Source organism: Colletotrichum paranaense (assembly GCF_030867605.1).
Source record: "Colletotrichum paranaense strain IMI 384185 chromosome Unknown Scaffold_10.1, whole genome shotgun sequence".
Lineage (NCBI taxonomy): Eukaryota > Fungi > Ascomycota > Sordariomycetes > Glomerellales > Glomerellaceae > Colletotrichum > Colletotrichum paranaense.
Genome location: NW_026848968.1, coordinates 458,227 through 475,996, shown reverse-complemented (window position 1 = coordinate 475,996; position 17,770 = coordinate 458,227). Strand labels below are relative to the sequence as shown.

The 17,770-nt window shown below is 53.1% G+C and overlaps 6 protein-coding genes across 6 annotated transcripts; 4 read left to right on the top strand and 2 right to left on the bottom strand.

Moving 5' to 3' along the window:
- Positions 1-2,020: 2,020 nt before the first annotated feature.
- On the bottom strand, positions 2,021-2,896 carry CPAR01_11838 (uncharacterized protein; the record flags this gene model as incomplete). Its single annotated transcript, XM_060496096.1, has 2 exons — positions 2,021-2,706; positions 2,764-2,896. 2 exons carry the CDS (start codon positions 2,894-2,896, stop codon positions 2,021-2,023), a joined length of 819 nt encoding a protein of 272 aa, XP_060344881.1.
- Positions 2,897-5,297: 2,401 nt separating this feature from the next.
- On the top strand, positions 5,298-7,112 carry CPAR01_11837 (calcineurin-like phosphoesterase; the record flags this gene model as incomplete). Its single annotated transcript, XM_060496095.1, has 4 exons — positions 5,298-5,312; positions 5,375-6,217; positions 6,266-6,792; positions 6,845-7,112. 4 exons carry the CDS (start codon positions 5,298-5,300, stop codon positions 7,110-7,112), a joined length of 1,653 nt encoding a protein of 550 aa, XP_060344880.1.
- A 3,442-nt stretch (positions 7,113-10,554) lies between these two features.
- Positions 10,555-11,550, top strand: CPAR01_11836 (uncharacterized protein; the record flags this gene model as incomplete). The annotated part of the gene is made up of 1 exon (XM_060496094.1): positions 10,555-11,550. One exon carries the CDS (start codon positions 10,555-10,557, stop codon positions 11,548-11,550), a length of 996 nt encoding a protein of 331 aa, XP_060344879.1.
- Positions 11,551-12,710: 1,160 nt separating this feature from the next.
- CPAR01_11835 (glutathione S-transferase) lies at positions 12,711-13,777 on the top strand (the record flags this gene model as incomplete). The annotated part of the gene is made up of 4 exons (XM_060496093.1): positions 12,711-13,169; positions 13,226-13,263; positions 13,316-13,335; positions 13,395-13,777. 4 exons carry the CDS (start codon positions 12,711-12,713, stop codon positions 13,775-13,777), a joined length of 900 nt encoding a protein of 299 aa, XP_060344878.1.
- Positions 13,778-14,581: 804 nt separating this feature from the next.
- On the top strand, positions 14,582-16,790 carry CPAR01_11834 (zinc knuckle; the record flags this gene model as incomplete). The annotated part of the gene is made up of 6 exons (XM_060496092.1): positions 14,582-14,735; positions 14,796-15,006; positions 15,067-15,284; positions 15,476-15,699; positions 15,764-16,081; positions 16,134-16,790. The coding sequence occupies 6 exons, from the start codon at positions 14,582-14,584 to the stop codon at positions 16,788-16,790; spliced, it is 1,782 nt and encodes a 593-aa protein (XP_060344877.1).
- Positions 16,791-17,518: 728 nt separating this feature from the next.
- CPAR01_11833 (uncharacterized protein) lies at positions 17,519-17,635 on the bottom strand (the record flags this gene model as incomplete). Its single annotated transcript, XM_060496091.1, has 1 exon — positions 17,519-17,635. The coding sequence occupies one exon, from the start codon at positions 17,633-17,635 to the stop codon at positions 17,519-17,521; it is 117 nt and encodes a 38-aa protein (XP_060344876.1).
- Positions 17,636-17,770: the final 135 nt, after the last annotated feature.

Here is a 17,770-nt window from a genome sequence, read left to right as displayed (position 1 = left end):
TATGAGGGGGTGACGGGCTGTTTGCGAGGCCTCAGAGAGGGGTGAGAAAGAGACCAAATACTTCAATGGAATATTCTGGTACAGCACCTAGAATAGTTTGGGGTGTTTGTGTAGACCTTGGATCTGTCTCGATCAAAATGGCCTGATGGACCGTGGCAGGGCTTGTCTACTGGGAGGCTTGTTAGTCATGTGTAATGAACTGTAACGGCGAGTTTGATCCAGCTTCCAACAGCATGTTCTGGAAGTAACTTTGAATTGATTTAGGCAACTTCTATTGACCTTGATGGGGAGAAGTCGGGTTCGCCTTGCTGGTTGGGGAAACATCGATGGCAAGAGGCATTCCCGATCGCGTTGGGAAAGACCCATAGCTGCTTATACTGAGTACCTTGTTTACCTTAGTAGGGAAGTGGAAGATGGGGCTGAAGATTTCAACTGTCTGATTGTCTTTCAGAATAGGGCTTAGATCTGTGAATCCGATGTCACCTGATTATGCCTTGCGTGTACTCGGGGTTGTTAAACGACCAACCCCTCTAGAACGCTCCTTTGATTCAGTTAAGGCCATCATGCTGGATGATAGGCTCGCTTCCGACGTTTGGCATTGGCTCACCTAGACAAGGCGACTAAGGACAAAGTGCTCACGAGCTTCTCATCATGTACGTTCAGTAAAGGTAGTAGCGCCATGCCTTGTTCCTACATTAACTCCTCATTTAGCATTCACCAACGGTCCTTCTCACGTATTCGTTACCTAATCGTACTAGCAAGCTGATGGATAACAAGGTAAGTCCTAGTGATCTAGTTGAGAGTATATTCACTTATAAACCTTCACTGGGCTTAGTCCATCGATGCCTCCCACGTATTCGTTGGTCCTCATCAACGAGCCGGCGGACGCTGAGCGATTCTAGTTGGATGGTAGTATTCTTTATAGAGAGTTTAGCTAAGCAGACGTTATAGGATATATCATAGGACATCGATGTGTTCACTACCGATGGTCGCGAACTACCAGTCTCAGTTGTCTCGAATGCATCGAGCTCAATTATAGAGATGAAGCAAGGTGATCTCAGTTGCGGCTTAAACCTTGCTTAAATAGGTATCGTGAAACTGCTGTGGCACAGCTTTTGATGGAGATGGCAACAAGAGGGGAGGGTTTGAACAAACGTCCAGTCCCATTGGAGAAGCTTAACATGTCTAACGCGGAATGACGATCTTGTCAATACCTTGACTTGTTCATCCCATGCATGGTTATGAGGTCTGAAGTAGATCACGATATTCGGCCGGGGGAAGGGCGGGGTGGAGAAACCAAAATGCTCATCGCCGAAAAGCTGAAAGGAGTCTCTGGTTACGGGATCGCAATCTCTCAGTCATTCAGTACCTTCCCACCTTGAGTGAAAATCCAATGTGGATGGCGATGATGGTAGTACTGCTGGAGCAACCAAGAGTGTGGACACCACAAGCACCGGGCGATCGTAGCTGTTGATAGAGACTGCTGAAAGGTTTCCTTCTCGCGATTGGATCTGTGCGTAGTAGACGAACCAGCCGGCCGCTTCAGATGCCTTGTTTTGGCACCTCATTTTCAGCCTTGTCAACTATCATTCAGGTCTACAACGCGTTCGTCGTGGCCTACGCATGCTCCGTAGTTGAGCCTAGGGTGAGAATCGCAAACCATTGCGAGGTCTTCAAGATATCAGTGCCAACAGGCAGTGCGTTGCCTACTTAGTCAACGTCTAGGAGGAAACTGTCCAGAGACTAGAACCGTGGAATACCAAAAAAGACTTTTAGTTCTATTCCATTACTGTCAAAAATATCTTGTTTTGAGAAGACTCGTGCTGTCGATGCCATCTCGTTTTGAATCGTCTCCGCCCTTCCCTAGACCAAAGACGTGCGTTATTTTAATCGCATGCCTGGTTCGCGTCTCCCATGCATCTGTCGTAGACCGAAACGCCAGCCACCTCTTCCCGGGCATAGTATACAGACCCCATCTTCCAGGGCTCTCTCCATTCGAACGCGTACTACCTCAATACAACTAGTTGGCAAAGCGCTTCGCTCTCGCTTCCTGTCTCGCCTTCTCGGCAGGGTCGATGGCAGCGCTGCGCCTGGTGTCGCGTTCGCCGCCGCCCTCGCGACCACCACCACCTTGGCGGCGGCCTCCAGGGCGTCCGCCATCTCTGTTGTTCCTGCCGCCGCGACCGCGGGGTCCACGGCCGTCGGTGCTCTGTCGCTTAGCATCGCGTCCGGCCTGCTCGTCGGAACGCTCAGGACGGCCGCGCTTGGGACGTCTCTCGGGAAGCGCAGAGTCGAGACCGGCGACACTGCCAACCTCGACGCCAAACTTCTTCGCGCGGTCAGCCTTCTTCTTGGCCTCCTCATCCTCGTCGATGCCGAATCGCTTGGCGCGGTCGGCGCGCTTCTTGGCTTCCGCTGCCGCGTCGGTCGCATCCAGGTTGAGAGCAAAGTCCTCCTTTGGCGCGGCGTCGGCAGCCTCTGCAGTCTCCTCTGTCTTCTTCTCCTCTTCCGCGGTCGTCTCCGCTGCAGGCGCAGTCGCGGCTTCAGTGGCGGGGGCGGCAGGCTCAGCTACAGCAGGAGCAGCGGCAGGCTTAGGTTCCTCAGTAGCCGGGGCAGCTTCAGCGGCGGGCTTGGGGGCTTCGGCGGCCTTGGTGAGCACGGTAGGCTCGTCGTCACTATAATCGATTTCATCCTCCTCGGCGGCGGCTGGGTATTGTTAGGTCGCGATCGAAGAAAGCGCGTGTTCGGAATCGATTGACGTACCGGGTGCGGATTGCGCATCGTTTTCCTTGAGGCGATTGACCAGGTCGAGCTTGTTGCCTGTTGCGGGAAGGCTTCTCTCCTGGAGAAGCTTCTTGAGCTCGGGAACCTTCAACGAGCTGTAGTCGGTAGCCATGTTTGCGACAGTTACGTGGGAAGTCGAGATGGGAGAGGTTTAGTAGATACGATGCCGAGACTATGATGCGGCTGCGACGATGTTGAACAGATTTGCGCAACTTTGGCGAAGAAGAAATTGATGATGGAATTGGGGTGGAACTTGGAAGGCGGAGAGAAGGGGCGGTCGTTGATGGATCGCCGGGGGTTATGACGATTTTTGAGGCGCGTCGTTGCTGCTTTGGTTCACAGGACGACAGCTTTGGGAAGGTAAGGCGAGGCAAAGGTAGGCAGGTACCTCTCAGGTTTAGCAAGAAAGGGGACCTTCCCAGTTGCTTAAGCTGCGGCGCATCTGCTGGTTGCTGGTAGAGGTACGTACTCGACTACCAAGCTCGTGCAGCTAGGTACTTACTGTGTAGGGGAAGGTGTCGCCGCGGTGCCTTCCATTCCCATTAAGCGAGGACGGGGGAGCACGGGCCACTGTTCCTGCATTGGTCCATGTTGAAGTTGTCCCTCCCCTCCAGGAATGAGTGTCCGTTGTTGTTGCTAGCGATATGCGAGGCGTCTGAAATTGAGTTGAAGAATGCATCGTCGGATCTGAGAGTTTGGAGATGAGGCAGATTCAAGTTTCCAAAAATAGGCTGCAATGTCGGCAGAAAGACAGAGACAAAGAGACGTTTGACGGCGCTTCTTCTCTCCTCTTGTCTCATCGAACCTATTTCTTCTTCTCATGTACTTGGCTTTGTCAGGGAGTGAAGTGACATTTTGCCGCAAATCTGAAGATGCATGTTTTCAGTACCACGACAAAGGGAATGAGTCGACTCTTTGTCTCTTGAAGAATTGCCATGGATTTTGCGTTCCAGAAATTGATGAGATGAGCAGCCACAACGTACCACCCAAAAAGTGAGATTTGTATGAGGCGGGAGACTTATATACAGGGTGGGCTTGGCATCTCATATGAGGTACTGAGTAGCACATCCGCGGCAACTCAGCTCTTGCCACCATACCGGACTCATGTGACTGCAGCTGATAGGGTGCCAAATATGAAAGGGAAAAAAATGAGAATACGATGGTGATGGAGATTTCCCTATCAATAGCGTTGTCTTGCGTCGTTTGAGCATCGCTTTTCGTCGTGACTGACTCAAGCTTCACGTCGTTGACGACCAAGAAGAGCCCAACTGGTCTTCGACTCTATGGGCTGCTTCGTCAATGCTTCTGTCATCCCGAGATAGCAAGGCTTGATGATTATTATTTCGTCTCGTCCGTCCTCGACGACGGGGAAACCAGGAGGATGGCTGCGTAACAAACTCAATTCGACCTTTCTGACGCGCGGCCATCATGTATTGAGTGTGGCGATATAAAGTGGGATAAGTAGGATACTCTGGCAGATCTGCATGCTACGGGTGTCCGTCTCTTGTCTTCAGACCATGCCGTCTCGAGCTTACGTACTTGGGGTGGTGACAGAGATGGAACAGGACGGGAGGCTCCACCGACATGACGTTAACATGGAAGAAAGCTGTTGCTGCTCAGTAGTCAAAGTGGACGACGCTCGCTAGAATTACATGCTGCTGTTGCGTCGCACCACGGCCCGTGTGATGTGACGCGCAGCTTCATGCAATGTACATGGCACTGGCAGATGGTAGACGATGTCTCGCAGTGTGACAGTCTGATAGACATGGACGCGTCAATGATGGTCGGCGCCACGTGCAGCTGCTTACAGCTCTTCCATCCTACTCCTGGTCGATGGCGTCGCCGCGTCCCTCACGAAGTCTTCGCCTAACCGATTGGAGCGTTGGTGAAGTTGAAAAGCGGTTTCGGGGGAGGCCTGGCCTTGTCAGGGGGAAAGCCAATGAAACCTTGATAACCTAATCGTAAGTACGTACCCCGGTAAGCCCATCGATGGGCAGCGATGATTGATCAGTGGTAACTGTCAGACTGGGTGAGGGAGGTGGTAATTGGGCGCAACCACAGGGCGCCCTCAGCAATTTAGCAGATAGCCAAATGCCAAAAAGTGCACTGCTACCCCGGATTCTGAGGTGGCAGTTGGCTCCACCTAAATGGGGCCTTTATCGACCGAGTCTCGGTTGATTGCCTCGTGCCTTTTCTTGCTCCTTTTCTCAAAACCCCTGTCGTCTGCTGAGCTGTCTTTCGACTTACGAACCGACATCAAGCTCTTTCGCGCCCACCGTGTCTATTCGTACCTCTCTCAATCTTGGTTCCACCTTAGCCGACCTACGGGCCATGATATGGCCTGGGTATTAGCTTGAACTCAGGCTCGCTCGAGCCGATTACTTCGTGTTCGTGTTCCCTCAGCCCACGCGCTGCGCTGCGCTGCTACCTTCGATTGATCACGACGACGCCGGCCTTCACATCGCCACGACCGGCCTCCCTCCGATTTGCGACAATCGCAAAAGTCGCCCAACATGACGCGCCGTATAGTGAGTACTGCTGCTACGCTTGACGACGAGAAAGAGACCATACTAACTATGCCTTTGCTCAGGTACGGACGATAATCCAGCTCACCGCGGTGACGCTTGTGACGTTCCTCGCCGTCTTCTTCCTCGACCGAAACTTCCGAGTTTTACCAAAGTCGATGCACCACTACATGCCGCAGCATCACCACGGCCTGATTGTCACGGATATCACAGTAACGAAATGCTCGAGCATAAACGTCTTCACATCCTGCAACCTCGACACCAACAAATGGCACCGAATCGAAAAGGACCTGTACCTGGGCAAGTCATGGACCACCAGCGCATACGTACACGTCGCACGGAAGAAGGAGGAGGAGCTGCTACCAGAGGATAAGGTAGTCATGGACGTTTCCGTCGGCCGACTCGACCCCACGACTTCTAAGAAGGGAGAGGAGGACGAGAGGTGGGAGAGCCGACCATACGGATTGTGGGTGAAGCGGTCTTCCAACCAGAAGGACAGCGACTCCAAGAAGGCCGTTACAGGCATCGATGTCCTGTTTGGCGACGACGCGGTTGAGGCTCGCGATGGCTGGCAGATCACCGGAACGCCCTTGCTGCTCCCGCTCAACGAAGAAATCCCCGTCACCCACATCACTCTCCGGAGAGGAAGCCAGAAGGAGCCTCACAAACCACAGCCGCGAATTCCCGAGAACGGCAGGTTCAAAATCATGCAACTGGCCGATCTCCACCTCAGTACCGGCGTCGGCAAGTGTCGCGATGCCATGCCCGAGGGCTACAATGGCGGCCTGTGCGAGGCGGATCCCAGAACGCTGGATTTCGTCCAGAAGATCCTCACCGAGGAGAAGCCCCATTTGGTCGTGCTTAGTGGAGATCAAGTCAATGGCGAAACTGCTCCTGATGCGCAGTCGGTGAGTGGTGTTTTCTCTGTCTGACTGGGCGCAAACTGACTTTACTAGGCAATCTTCAAAATCGCTCAAATCCTCATCAAGTTGAAGATCCCTTACGTTTCAATTTTTGGAAACCACGATGATGAGGGATCGCTTCCTCGCGCTGCTCAGATGCAAATTCTCGAATCGCTCCCATATTCTCTGGCAAAGGCCGGGCCCGAAGAAATCGATGGTGTTGGCAACTACTATGTTGAGGTTCTTGCTAGAGGCAAGTCGGACCATTCAGCACTCACCCTCTACATGCTCGATTCCCACGCATATTCTCCCGATGAGAAGAAGTACCATGGATACGACTGGATCAAGCAGAACCAGATTGAGTGGTTCAAGAAGACTTCTACCAATCTGAAGAAGGCACACAAGGAGTACAGCAAGGTTCACATGGACCTGGCCTTTATTCACATTCCTTTGCCCGAGTACAGGGATGCCGATCTCGCCATCAAAGGCGAATGGAAAGAGGGTGTTACAGCACCCAACTTCAACTCTGGCTTCCGTGACGCCCTCGTCGAGCAGGGCGTCGTGATGGTCAGCTGTGGACAGTAAGTTCCATCCTCAGCCCTTGAAAGAAAACCACAACCTAACCTGGTACAGTGACCATGTCAACGACTACTGCTCCCTCTCGCTAGACAGCCAGCAGAAGCCAGCCCTCTGGATGTGCTACGCCGGCGGAGTCGGCTTTGGCGGCTATGCCGGGTACGGAGGATACCACCGCCGCATACGTGTATTCGAGGTCGATACCAACGAAGCTCGGATCACGACGTGGAAGCGTGTTGAGTGGGGCGACACCAGCAAACGGATCGACGAGCAAATCATTGTTGAAGCGGGCGGGCCGATAGGCATCAGAGAAAAGAAGGCATGACAGAACTTCTCTGACGGTCTATTCGAAACAAAGATGGAAAACAGAAGAAGCAAGAAAAATGAAAGAAAAAAAGAAGAATGAAGTGCTGGAAAATATTTGGAGTTTCGGGTCAGGTTAACTAACAAACGGTGTTTGGGTCTGGCTCATCAACAAGAAAGTCTCTACAGGGAGAAAAAGACTTTCAAAGGGGAAATTCATAGCATGTATTATTTTGACTTGTCAAACTGTCTGAAAGCATCATCTCTTGGGTGGACTGGCACAACGGCAGATTGAAGGCTGAAGTACGGAAGTGATGGATGGGCGTCGGGATGGAAATGTGTACATGTATGTATCTCTATAGGAGACATGACGGCCAAATTTCCTCTTTTTCTGACCTCGTTCTCGTTCTCTTGTGGGTGTATTTGTGAGTCTTCTCAATGTGGGTAGTAGCCGGGGAGACTGAGTTGCTCGGTCAAGACATATACGGCTAGGTATGGGTAAGAATGAACAGGTGCGGATTACACTTCCAGACCAGACGATGCGGTTGGTGGATCGAGAGGGCTCACAGGAAGGGAGATGACTTTCTTCCCAGCCCTAGGACTCAAGACGAGCTCGGACCGGCTCATATCCTACCTCAGGTAGGTATATTAACTTTAGGCAACCTCGGGAGGTAGCGCGTCGCCTGACATGCGCGGGGGTTTCAATGAGGTTTAAGAAGAGCTAGGAGGTCAAGCGGGTGTGACAAAAGCCCAACTGATCTCGAAGGCCACCTTACCGGCATTCTTCACTTATCACCGCAGGCGATGAGGGAGCCAATGGCTGGGTGGTCATGAGGGGCACCGGTGGAATCCAAAGATTCTCGGCCCATCGTGAACCACAATATAACAGGGTCCTCGTCAGAATATCCGACCGGCAGGTTCTATCGCCCTCGTGGTGTTGCATTTCGGAATAACATCCATTCCGTAGGTTTGCTACCTTACACACCGCACAGTGTCGGATTTAATCACCTTCTTTGCTGCCACCGATGTCGTCGGGTAGATATTTCGAGCAAAAGCTGAAGGTCTAATAAGCTCTGTGGCTTGGGAGTGTGTACCCACGACATGCCACGCCATCACACGCGCAACCCCAAGGTTTTGGTCGTGCAGTGGGACGAGGTGTGGGTGGGTAAGGTGAGATGAGGCTGAAAGTGTGTTCTTCCACGCTTGAAGGATGCCACCATCATGTTCTCCGGAAGCTTCGCACAGGGCATGTGTTTTTGTGCTATTTGGACCTTTATTCTTTACCTGTGTGAGATGACTAGATCGTTGAGACAACTTGTCTGGATATACGATATTGCAGATGTATTAAGAAGACTGGGAAAAGGGGCGATGAGGGCTCTCCATGCATTCTGTCATTCGTCTTCTCATCCAGGTATATGTGGGACAAAGGTGGCCTGAGAGGTAGGTAGATTGGCATAGACCTCCATCGAGCTGCAAGGCAGAGGTGTGGTTGTCGGGCGTCCCACTCACACTTGCTCCTGCCGAAGCTGCCTCTCGGGTACGGCACCCAGCGTCTGGAACCGGTCCCGGGGAGACTTCATCGGAACGGCCTACGCCTTGATGCGAATCTTACTCTTAGATTTGCCCATGTTTGCTATTCTAATCTTCCAAATGATGGTAAATTTGATAAAGAGCGTCGGAACTTTGGACATTTGCATCGAGAGATTTCTTCAACTAGCTCAGGACGGTGGTATCGACGACATGGCCACTGGATATACATACCTCTTCGTCTCTTTCTCGGCTTGTTGGTGGCGTCCGTTTCAGCTTAAAGTCCGTGGAGATAGTTTGATGCTCAGGGTTGGGATAACTTCTCGTCGAATATTCCCGCATCTCGGCCTCTGTTTCCTTTTACTTAGAAGGTCGGCTCAGCAGGGAGCCAGCGGCTGTTCATTCAAAGGCAAAAGTCTTATATGCCAGCCATTTGAACCCTTGGAAGCTGAGGGTTTCAGGCGACTATCGCGAAAAGACTGCCTAATATAATCTTCGTTTCTCAGTACGCCGATTTCAAGTTGCTCGGGTGATTCGATATCGCACATCGATTCTGTCCCTTGCCGCGCTCCCTAGCCGTCAGGCATATCGAGGCTCTAAGTACCCTGTTATCGAGGAAATCCAGGATTGCATTAAACTAGCAGTAAGGCTACTGTGGGTGGTCTGGACTGGCTCATTTTGCCTCAGCTTGTGCCGTTAAGTTGGTGTCCGACGTGGAAGTAGGTTGGCGCTAGAACACGCTGTCAGCAACCTTCTGCACCTCTTTGGTCGGTTTGCTCGGTCTGCTTAGATTGCCGTGTTCTATGATATCTCGATTGTCGTGCAGGCAGTGACGTTCTCAAGCTACTTACTGTTTCATAGGTCTCGAGGTCAGAGAGGGTAGACTCTTCGAATCAAGATATCGAGTCCATTGTTTGAAAACGTCCCAGAGGGGGGCTTGTCGTGAGGATGGGGTGACTTACTCGTAGTCCGTCACTTTGTCTACTGTTGTTAGAGCTTATTCGGATCTCAGCTCGGAGATTGCCTTGTTATTCCAAAAGGTGAAGCAGGCCAGTCGCCTGACTTCCTCCGCACGCGCCCTCTACGATACGCGGCAGGACTCCCGCCATCGTAGCTTTCTACCAAATCATTTCTCACCTCGCCATATCATATAGTAGTGACAGGTTGTCTGTGACACCAAGGTACTTACACGCATCTGCGGCGATAGAAAGTATAATGCGTTTGACACCGGCGCCAGACTCGGCGGCACTGTGTATGAGCCTCACTTCCACCAAGCGAAGCCACGAGAGTCCCAGAACCAAGGAGTGCTCTACACAGTGCACGACCCCGACTTCCCAGGGCGAGATAAGATTCATGAGTTGAGAGGACTGAGGGCGTCGTGTCGTTCTAAATCGCGCGTCTGTCAGCCACAAAGTTGGATCAGCATCGGGGGAGGGAAGAGAGTTTTGAAGAGCTTTACCTCGCATTTCCTCGAGCCTTAAAACGTGTTTTGCCCGTCCGCCTCTACACCTCGACCTTTCTTCCCTCTCCATACTCGTTTCCGTTATTCGCGGATCCATCGCTTCTTCGTGTGTATCGTCAATCTTTGCTTGGTTTTCGCCTTGGTGCTTTCGTCCTCGATAAGCCCTGTCAAGTACTTTGGTAAGCTTCGTCGGCCATACAACTATACCTTCCGGAAGAGCATCTCTGACCTCACCTGCATTAGCTTCAATAGCTAGAATAGCTCAACGCACAACTGCTTTTGCACTTCGTTCTCCGTCGCTCGCCTAGTAAGCTTCCTAGACCATGTCCTTACCCATAACGTCCCTCGTAAATATAGCTTCTGTACCAACATGACTTGTCTCCTGTCACTCTTCTCCCACAACTTAGCTTCGCTATTCGTACGTGAATAAACAACTGACCTAGAAAGACAGTGTGAACCACTCGAGACTGTCATCATGAACGGCACCACTAAAGCTCCCGATGCTTTCTCGGCCCCCAACCAGTCGCAGCTGACGCCCGAGTTGATGCTGGGTCTGACGCCGCCGGAGCAAGTCCCTGCCCATAATGGTGCAGGGTGGGAATTTCTCCAGGGGATGAACATCACCCTGCAGGGTCATTGCGAGTGCCTGGGTAGACAAATGCAGACCTGGAAGGGCTCGTACTCCCTTGACTCTCGCTGGGGTGCTCAGCAAAAGCTCGTTACGAACGCACAGCCAGGGCTGAAGAGGTCTGACTGGCGATCACCTTTGTTGGATCAGCCACAGCCCCAGTTCCCAGGCCAGGGTGCTAGCCATCAACAGCCCGAGACTCAGCTGAAGGCACAAATGAAGATTGCTGGGGCGCAGCTTGAAGAGAATAAGAAGAAGCGTAAACGTGATGGGCAGCGCCGGAAGGACAGAAAGCTCGAACATCGGCAGAAAGAGCAGCAGCAGCAGCAGCAGCAACAGCAACAGCAACAAGAAGATGAACTGCTGCAACTGCTGCAACAACAACTGCTGCAATACCAGCAGCTGCAACAACAAGAATTTCAGGCCCAGCAGCTCCAGGCCCAGCAGCAGTCTCAACCACAGTCTCAGCTTCAGACCCTGTCCCAGTCCCAGCACCAGTCCCCCCCGTCTGCCCAGTCCCAGGGTGCAGACCACTGGAGCGACCTGGATTGGCTCGTAAATTCCAATCTCGGGACCGCCGCCATAGGACAAGGGCAGATCGACCTGTTGTTCGACGAAATGGATGGGTCCGACAACACGCAACAAGAGCAAGCCCAGGCCTTCGACGAGATGATCATGTCGAGCGTTCCTCCTCCCAACGTTGACGCTCCAGGGCCATGGGTTCCTCCACCGCCTACAACCTTCGAGGATGTGTATCGCCAACAAGATGAGGAAGATGGCGTTGAACTCGGCCCTTATTCTTCCATGTTGCCTCGGGAGCATTCAATGAGCGGTCGTAGCTAAATGCAGTGTGGACAGCAACGATACTGCACCATAGCTTGCCCCTTTTAGCGTCTTTGGCGTTGTTTTCTGTAAGGGATCCCGAGTTCTGTGGCCTGGGTTGTTTTTTTCTTTCATTCAATGATGTTGCGTCTGCTACCTTACGGTTTAAGCCACTAAAAAGGAGCAAAGTCTTGTATATTAGTAGGAGGATATCTTCGTCTTTATCTACCAGTTGGACCTAAAAAGGCCAATGGCGACATCAACGTTTTGACACGGGAATGTCTGAAAATGCCGCCCATTTTAAGAAGTTAGCCATATATTGGGTCTCATGATGGCCAATTTAGCAGATTTATCCGCAAAGTCTGTTCCCACGGCGATTGAGGTTCTCCAATCTGTGAGCTTCACTTGGTTTCGAAAACCATACATGTCCCGTAGCTGAGCATTATCGACGGGATTCATAGCACCACGGAGCTTGGCTGCCCGGGTCCCCGTCAGCCGGCTTTGGTCATGATAGGGCGCAGGCAGACAGGCATCCTGGGTTTGAGCGAACTCTGTGGGCTGAGGTACGGAGGAGATGCCTGATCGATTCTGCTGGGCCACGTTGATGAATGAAAGGCACCACGGTCTGTTTGGTACCTTGAAGGAAGTCGACGTGCTTAGTCATTCCGTGATTAGAGGTTGGACCTTTTGGGAAGGACTTCGGACTTGGAGTCGACAGTCGCAACTGCACCGGAGGCCCCACACTTCGGCACACCAACCGGGCGCGGGGAAAGTGACGACATGTGGGCTGCAGACAGTCCCTGTCGTGATTTCTAAGCAAAAGAAAAGTGAAAGAAAGCCCCGCGCCCTTTCTACTGCAAATTGCAATGGAGGGGTCACTCTGACGGAAGCAATCGTGCCAAGGTACCACGGTATTCGCAGACAAGAGCTGCCAGACAGTGGCCCAGCGTGCCAGCTTCCACGGACCGTGTGTGGGGCGCCCGCCTGGATTATTAAGATGATGGCAGCTTACATAGCTCTCGTTCACAGAGTGAGGGGTTCGTATAAATGCGCCCAAGTGGCGTCGAGCGCAGTGGCAGGTGGATTAGTATTCAGTATTTAGACCCAAGACACAACTTCACTCTCTGCACATCGCGGCGGCATCACGTAAAACCTCCGTTCAACACTTGCATCGTAAGCATATGACATCTCGGCTAGGACAATTGAGTAAACAAATCTTCAACATGGCTGCCAAGACCAAGACCGATATCCACTTGTACACCACCGGTACCCCCAACGGCATCAAGGTGTCCATTCTCCTCGAAGAGCTCGGCCTGGAGTACCAGGTCACGCCCATTGACATCTCAAAGAACACTCAAAAGGTTGGCATCTCAGAGACCTCCATTTGTTCAGTAGCCCGAGGGTCTACTTTCAACCCCTCTAGAGGCCATTATGCTAATGCACGAGTGCAGGAGCCCTGGTTCCTGGAGATCAACCCCAATGGACGTATCCCTGCCTTGACCGACAAGTTTGAAGATGGCAAGACCATCCGCCTGTTTGAGTCGGGAAGTATTTTGCAGTACCTGGTCGACCGCTATGACAAGGACCACAAGGTCTCTTATCCCTATGGCTCGCGCGAGTACTGGGAGGTGAACAACTGGGTATGGTCTACTTACACATGACCATGAGTGCCGTGAAGCTGACGCAAGAGATGTAGCTGCACTGGCAGATGGGTGGCCTTGGTCCCATGCAGGGGTAAGTTGCCTCTCACTTCTGATGAGATGACGGCGAGCTAATGAGTATTCAGACAAGCCAACCACTTTAAGCGTGCGCCAACTCCTCAATTGCTTCCGTGTTCTTCTGTTCATAAACTGACTCTCGCACAGGCTACGCACCCGAGAAGATCCAGTACGGCATTGACCGTTACACCAACGAGACCCGCCGTCTGTACCGCACCATGGACACAGCGCTCGCGGCAAACCCCAGCGGCTACCTCGTCGGTGACCGCGTGACTATTGCCGACATCGCCAGCTGGGGCTGGGTGGCGGCGAGCAAGTGGGCTGGTATCGACCTGGACGAGTTCCCCGCGCTCAAGGCGTGGCTGTTCAAGCTGGTGGAGAGGCCCGGCTTCGAGCAGGGCCGCCACGTGCCATCCAAGCACACGGCGCTGGACCACTTCAAGATGACGGATGAGGAGCTCGACGAGAAGGCCAAGGGGGCTGCTGCGTGGATTCAGCAGGGGATGAAGGATGATGCTGCCAAGAAGTGAGCGGGTTAAGTGCCTAGTGATGCTCAAGGGAACGGGCCATGAAAAGTACCGATGAACAAATAATTTAAACCAAAAAAGAAAAAAAGAAAACCATTGGATTTCCAACTATGAGCATGTTGGTTTCTACTGACTAATGAAGGATATCGTTGCAGAACAACGCACAACTGCGAGTCGCGCCAAAACCGCGATCTTCATGAGTCTGAAGACCGGCGTAGCATTCAAGCTCAAATGCGTCCAATCGGGTCGGTTAGCTCAGTTGGTTAGAGCGTGGTACTAATATTTCATAAGAAATGTTGTGTAATGCCAAGGCCGGGAGTTCAAGCCTCCCACTGATCACATTTTTGACAATTTTGACAAATTGCCGCTGGTGGAAGTCAAACATCATCAAAATACGGTGTTTGGGATGGGTTGCAAGCTTCGTTGGTTGGAGTTATGTTCCAGTTGCCCTTTTCTTTTTCTGTTCATTGTGCTTTTGAGACGAAGGTTCGACCGACCGTTGGCGCTAGTCCTCTTCTCGGTCCGTGTCTGTGGAATCGGACTTAGGCTGTCACGTGCACCTATCGAGCTTCCTCATCGGGCCCGCCTCAGTGGCGCCCAAAAATTCGGGCCAATTGGCTCTCGCCCCTTAGCTGGAGGACAGAAGGCGCCAGGCTGAAAGATTCCTGTTCAGTGAGGGCCCTCCCATACTATTGCAACGGTTCCATATAAAAGTTCCCTTCCCTTAACCATCGAAATCCACAATCACCATCACACCACCCTATTCCCTCTGACTGACAGCTTGCTTGCCATCGCGCATCAGTCAAAATGTCGTGGAGAAACCAGGGAATCACGGGTTCCAACAACATCCCTTTGGGAAAGCGCCGGTTTGGCGGCGATGATGGTGGTGAGGAGGAGTTTCAGGAAGCTCCCCCCAGCAATGGCAACGGAGAGCTGAAGCGCGGTCGCAGCCCAGAGCCTCGTAAGTCTTCGCATTGCATCATGTTCCTCCTACTATAGCAGATGCTAACGTCGCTTCCAGGTACCGATGCCGATGGCCCTCGCCGCAGAAAGAAGAGAAACCGTTGGGGCGACGCGTCCGAAAACAAGGCTGCCGGATTGATGGGCTTGACGACGGCCATCACGGCGAACATGACCGGCGAGCAGTTGGAGGCTTACACCCTTCATCTCCGTATTACGGAAATTAGCCAGAAGCTTCGCATTGACGACGTCGTTCCCGCGGATGGAGACAGGTACGTTGTCCACACGTGTCCAGCAATGCGCAGCACCTCGCTAACTGCCACTGTCTACAGATCACCCTCTCCTGCTCCCCAGTACGATAACCACGGTCGCCGTATCAACACGCGCGAGTACCGATACCGCAAGCGCCTCGAAGACGAGCGCCACAAGCTCATCGAAAAGGCCATGAAGACTATCCCTAACTACCACCCGCCACAGGACTACCGCAGGCCCACCAAGACCCAAGAGAAGGTCTACGTGCCTGTTAACGATTACCCAGAAATTAACTTCAGTATGATTGCTAACCCTCTAACCCTAACCAAAATTTCTTGTTTCCCTTGTTCCCTGCCTGGACTCTGGCCAAGCTTGTCATGCATCCTCCAGGTGTCTTGTCAGACCTGGCCTTGTTTGGAGACTGGGACCGTCATATAACTTGCTTCACCCTTTTGATACAGACACTAACGCTTAGCTCTCGTCGTAAAGTCGGCTTACTTATCGGACCCCGTGGCAACACTTTGAAGAAGATGGAGGGAGAATCCGGCGCCAAGATTGCCATTCGCGGCAAGGGCTCAGTCAAGGAGGGCAAAGGCCGTTCGGACGCAGCTCACGCCAGCAACCAGGAGGAGGATCTTCACTGTCTCATTATGGCCGATACAGAGGAGAAGGTCAACAAGGCCAAGAAACTCATTCACAACGTCATTGAAACTGTAAGTTCCCCCTCCCCCCTTTTCAATGACGATTGGCAGCGAATGCTAACATCTCTTCTGCTAGGCCGCCTCCATTCCCGAAGGACAGAACGAGCTCAAGCGCAACCAGCTTCGCGAGCTTGCTGCCCTCAACGGTACCCTCCGTGACGACGAGAACCAGGCTTGCCAGAACTGTGGCCAGATCGGCCATCGCAAGTACGACTGTCCCGAGCGCCAGAACTACACTGCCAGCATCATCTGCCGCGTCTGTGGCAACGCTGGACACATGGCTAGAGATTGTCCCGACAGACAGAAGGGTGCCAGCTGGCGCAATGACGGCGCCGGCAGAGCTGACTCGGCTGGCCGCATTGAAGGCGGAGACGCTGTCGACCGCGAGTACGAGGTACGTTTTTCTGCATTCCTGATCCACAATCCCAATACTGACTTTGCGATAGCAACTCATGCAAGAACTCGGCGGCGGTTCAGCCGGTGGCGCTGCACCTGCACGCATCGAAGCCGGCCCTGGTTCCTACAATAACAACGGACCCAGCGGCGGTGATGCGAAGCCCTGGCAGCGTGGCCCTACCGGCGGACCTGCTCCTTGGCGCAGCCGTAACAACGACTCACGCGATGATCGCGATCGTGGTGACCGCGATCGTGACGGTGGTGGCGGCGGCGGCGGTGGTCCTGCACCTTGGGCTCGCGATCGCAACCGTCGTGATGACCACGGAGGCGGCCACGGAGGCGGCCACGGCGGCTACGGCGGCGGTGACCACTATGGCGGTGGCGGCCAAGGTGGCTACGGTGGTCAATCTGCTGGCGCTGCTCCCGGTGCCGCTCCCTGGCATCAGCCTCCCGGAACTCAGAACGGCTACGGTGGCTATGGTGGATACCCGGGATACGGTGCTCCTCCTGGCATGGCCGCACCGCCATCTGGCGCCCCTCCGCCGCCTCCTGGTGCTCCTGGTCTTGGAGCTCCTCCAGGTCTGGCTGGTGGCCTCAACGCACTCATCCAGCAGTATGCCGGAGGCGCCCCTCCCCCGCCTCCCTCGGACAATGCTCCTCCTCCGCCTCCCAGCGACCAACCTCCCCCACCTCCCCCTGGTGCCTGAAGTGGTTTGAGGGAGCTAGGAGGTAGATCAGACGACTAACTTTGATGCTAAGCTCGCATCTGCACACCGACTACGTTGACAACTAACGCTCAACTAACAACCAAGGATTCATATCATGACTTCCAGGGTTGGACAAGTGTTCGCACCTACGCATCAACGTGTTTTCTCTCTCCTGAGTATTTGAAGACCCCAGTGTGGGCAGCAAGCACTTAACGCAAAAAGCAGAATCAACAAAACAGCGGACACAAAGCAAATTGTACGATAGAACGGGAACGGGAATTCTAGTGGACACTAATCCATAGGCTTATTTTATGCATCGGTGCGTTTGTTTTAGAGCCAAAAGATGAAGTTCATCCCAATTGAGGAAATCTAGCCTGTCCACGTGAAGTTATTTGTGACACACTTGAAAGCTCAAAGCGCTGTATCGAAGTCGGATCCGAGTGCTGGAGAGGCAGAAAGAGTAGAGAGTTCAAGATGACTAGCCACCCAAGCTGTCACCGAAACTCTGTATCGTGGCGCTACGATATCTTGATGTCCAACACCACTCCAATCAAATTTCAACGGGCCAAGATTGAAGAGAGCCAGTCGCGAGTTTTCTGGGCGAGGTTGCATAAGTTCCCCGCATCGATGACATTCGCCTTGCATGTGAAGTGGGTGGGTGGGCTACCTGAGGCTCGAATGGAGGCCGCCGTTGGCGCTCTAGAACAGAGCATGGGAGCTTGGGCCACCTAAGATACCGTACAGCAATACCTAGCAGCAGCAGCAGCAGCAGCAGCCAGCTCCGGCCCACTGCACATCATCCCAGGCCAGGAAGGTGCGTCCAGTGTCTGTCCCAGATCTGGCATGACGCCTTCCCACACCCTGAGCGCGGCGTTTCCACCTCCAGCCTCCTTCGTCCTTCATCCCACCTGCAGAACTTCCCTTCTGTCGGCTGACAACTTTGCTCCGTTGCCTTTGTTCGCCTTTTGCCATTTCTCGTC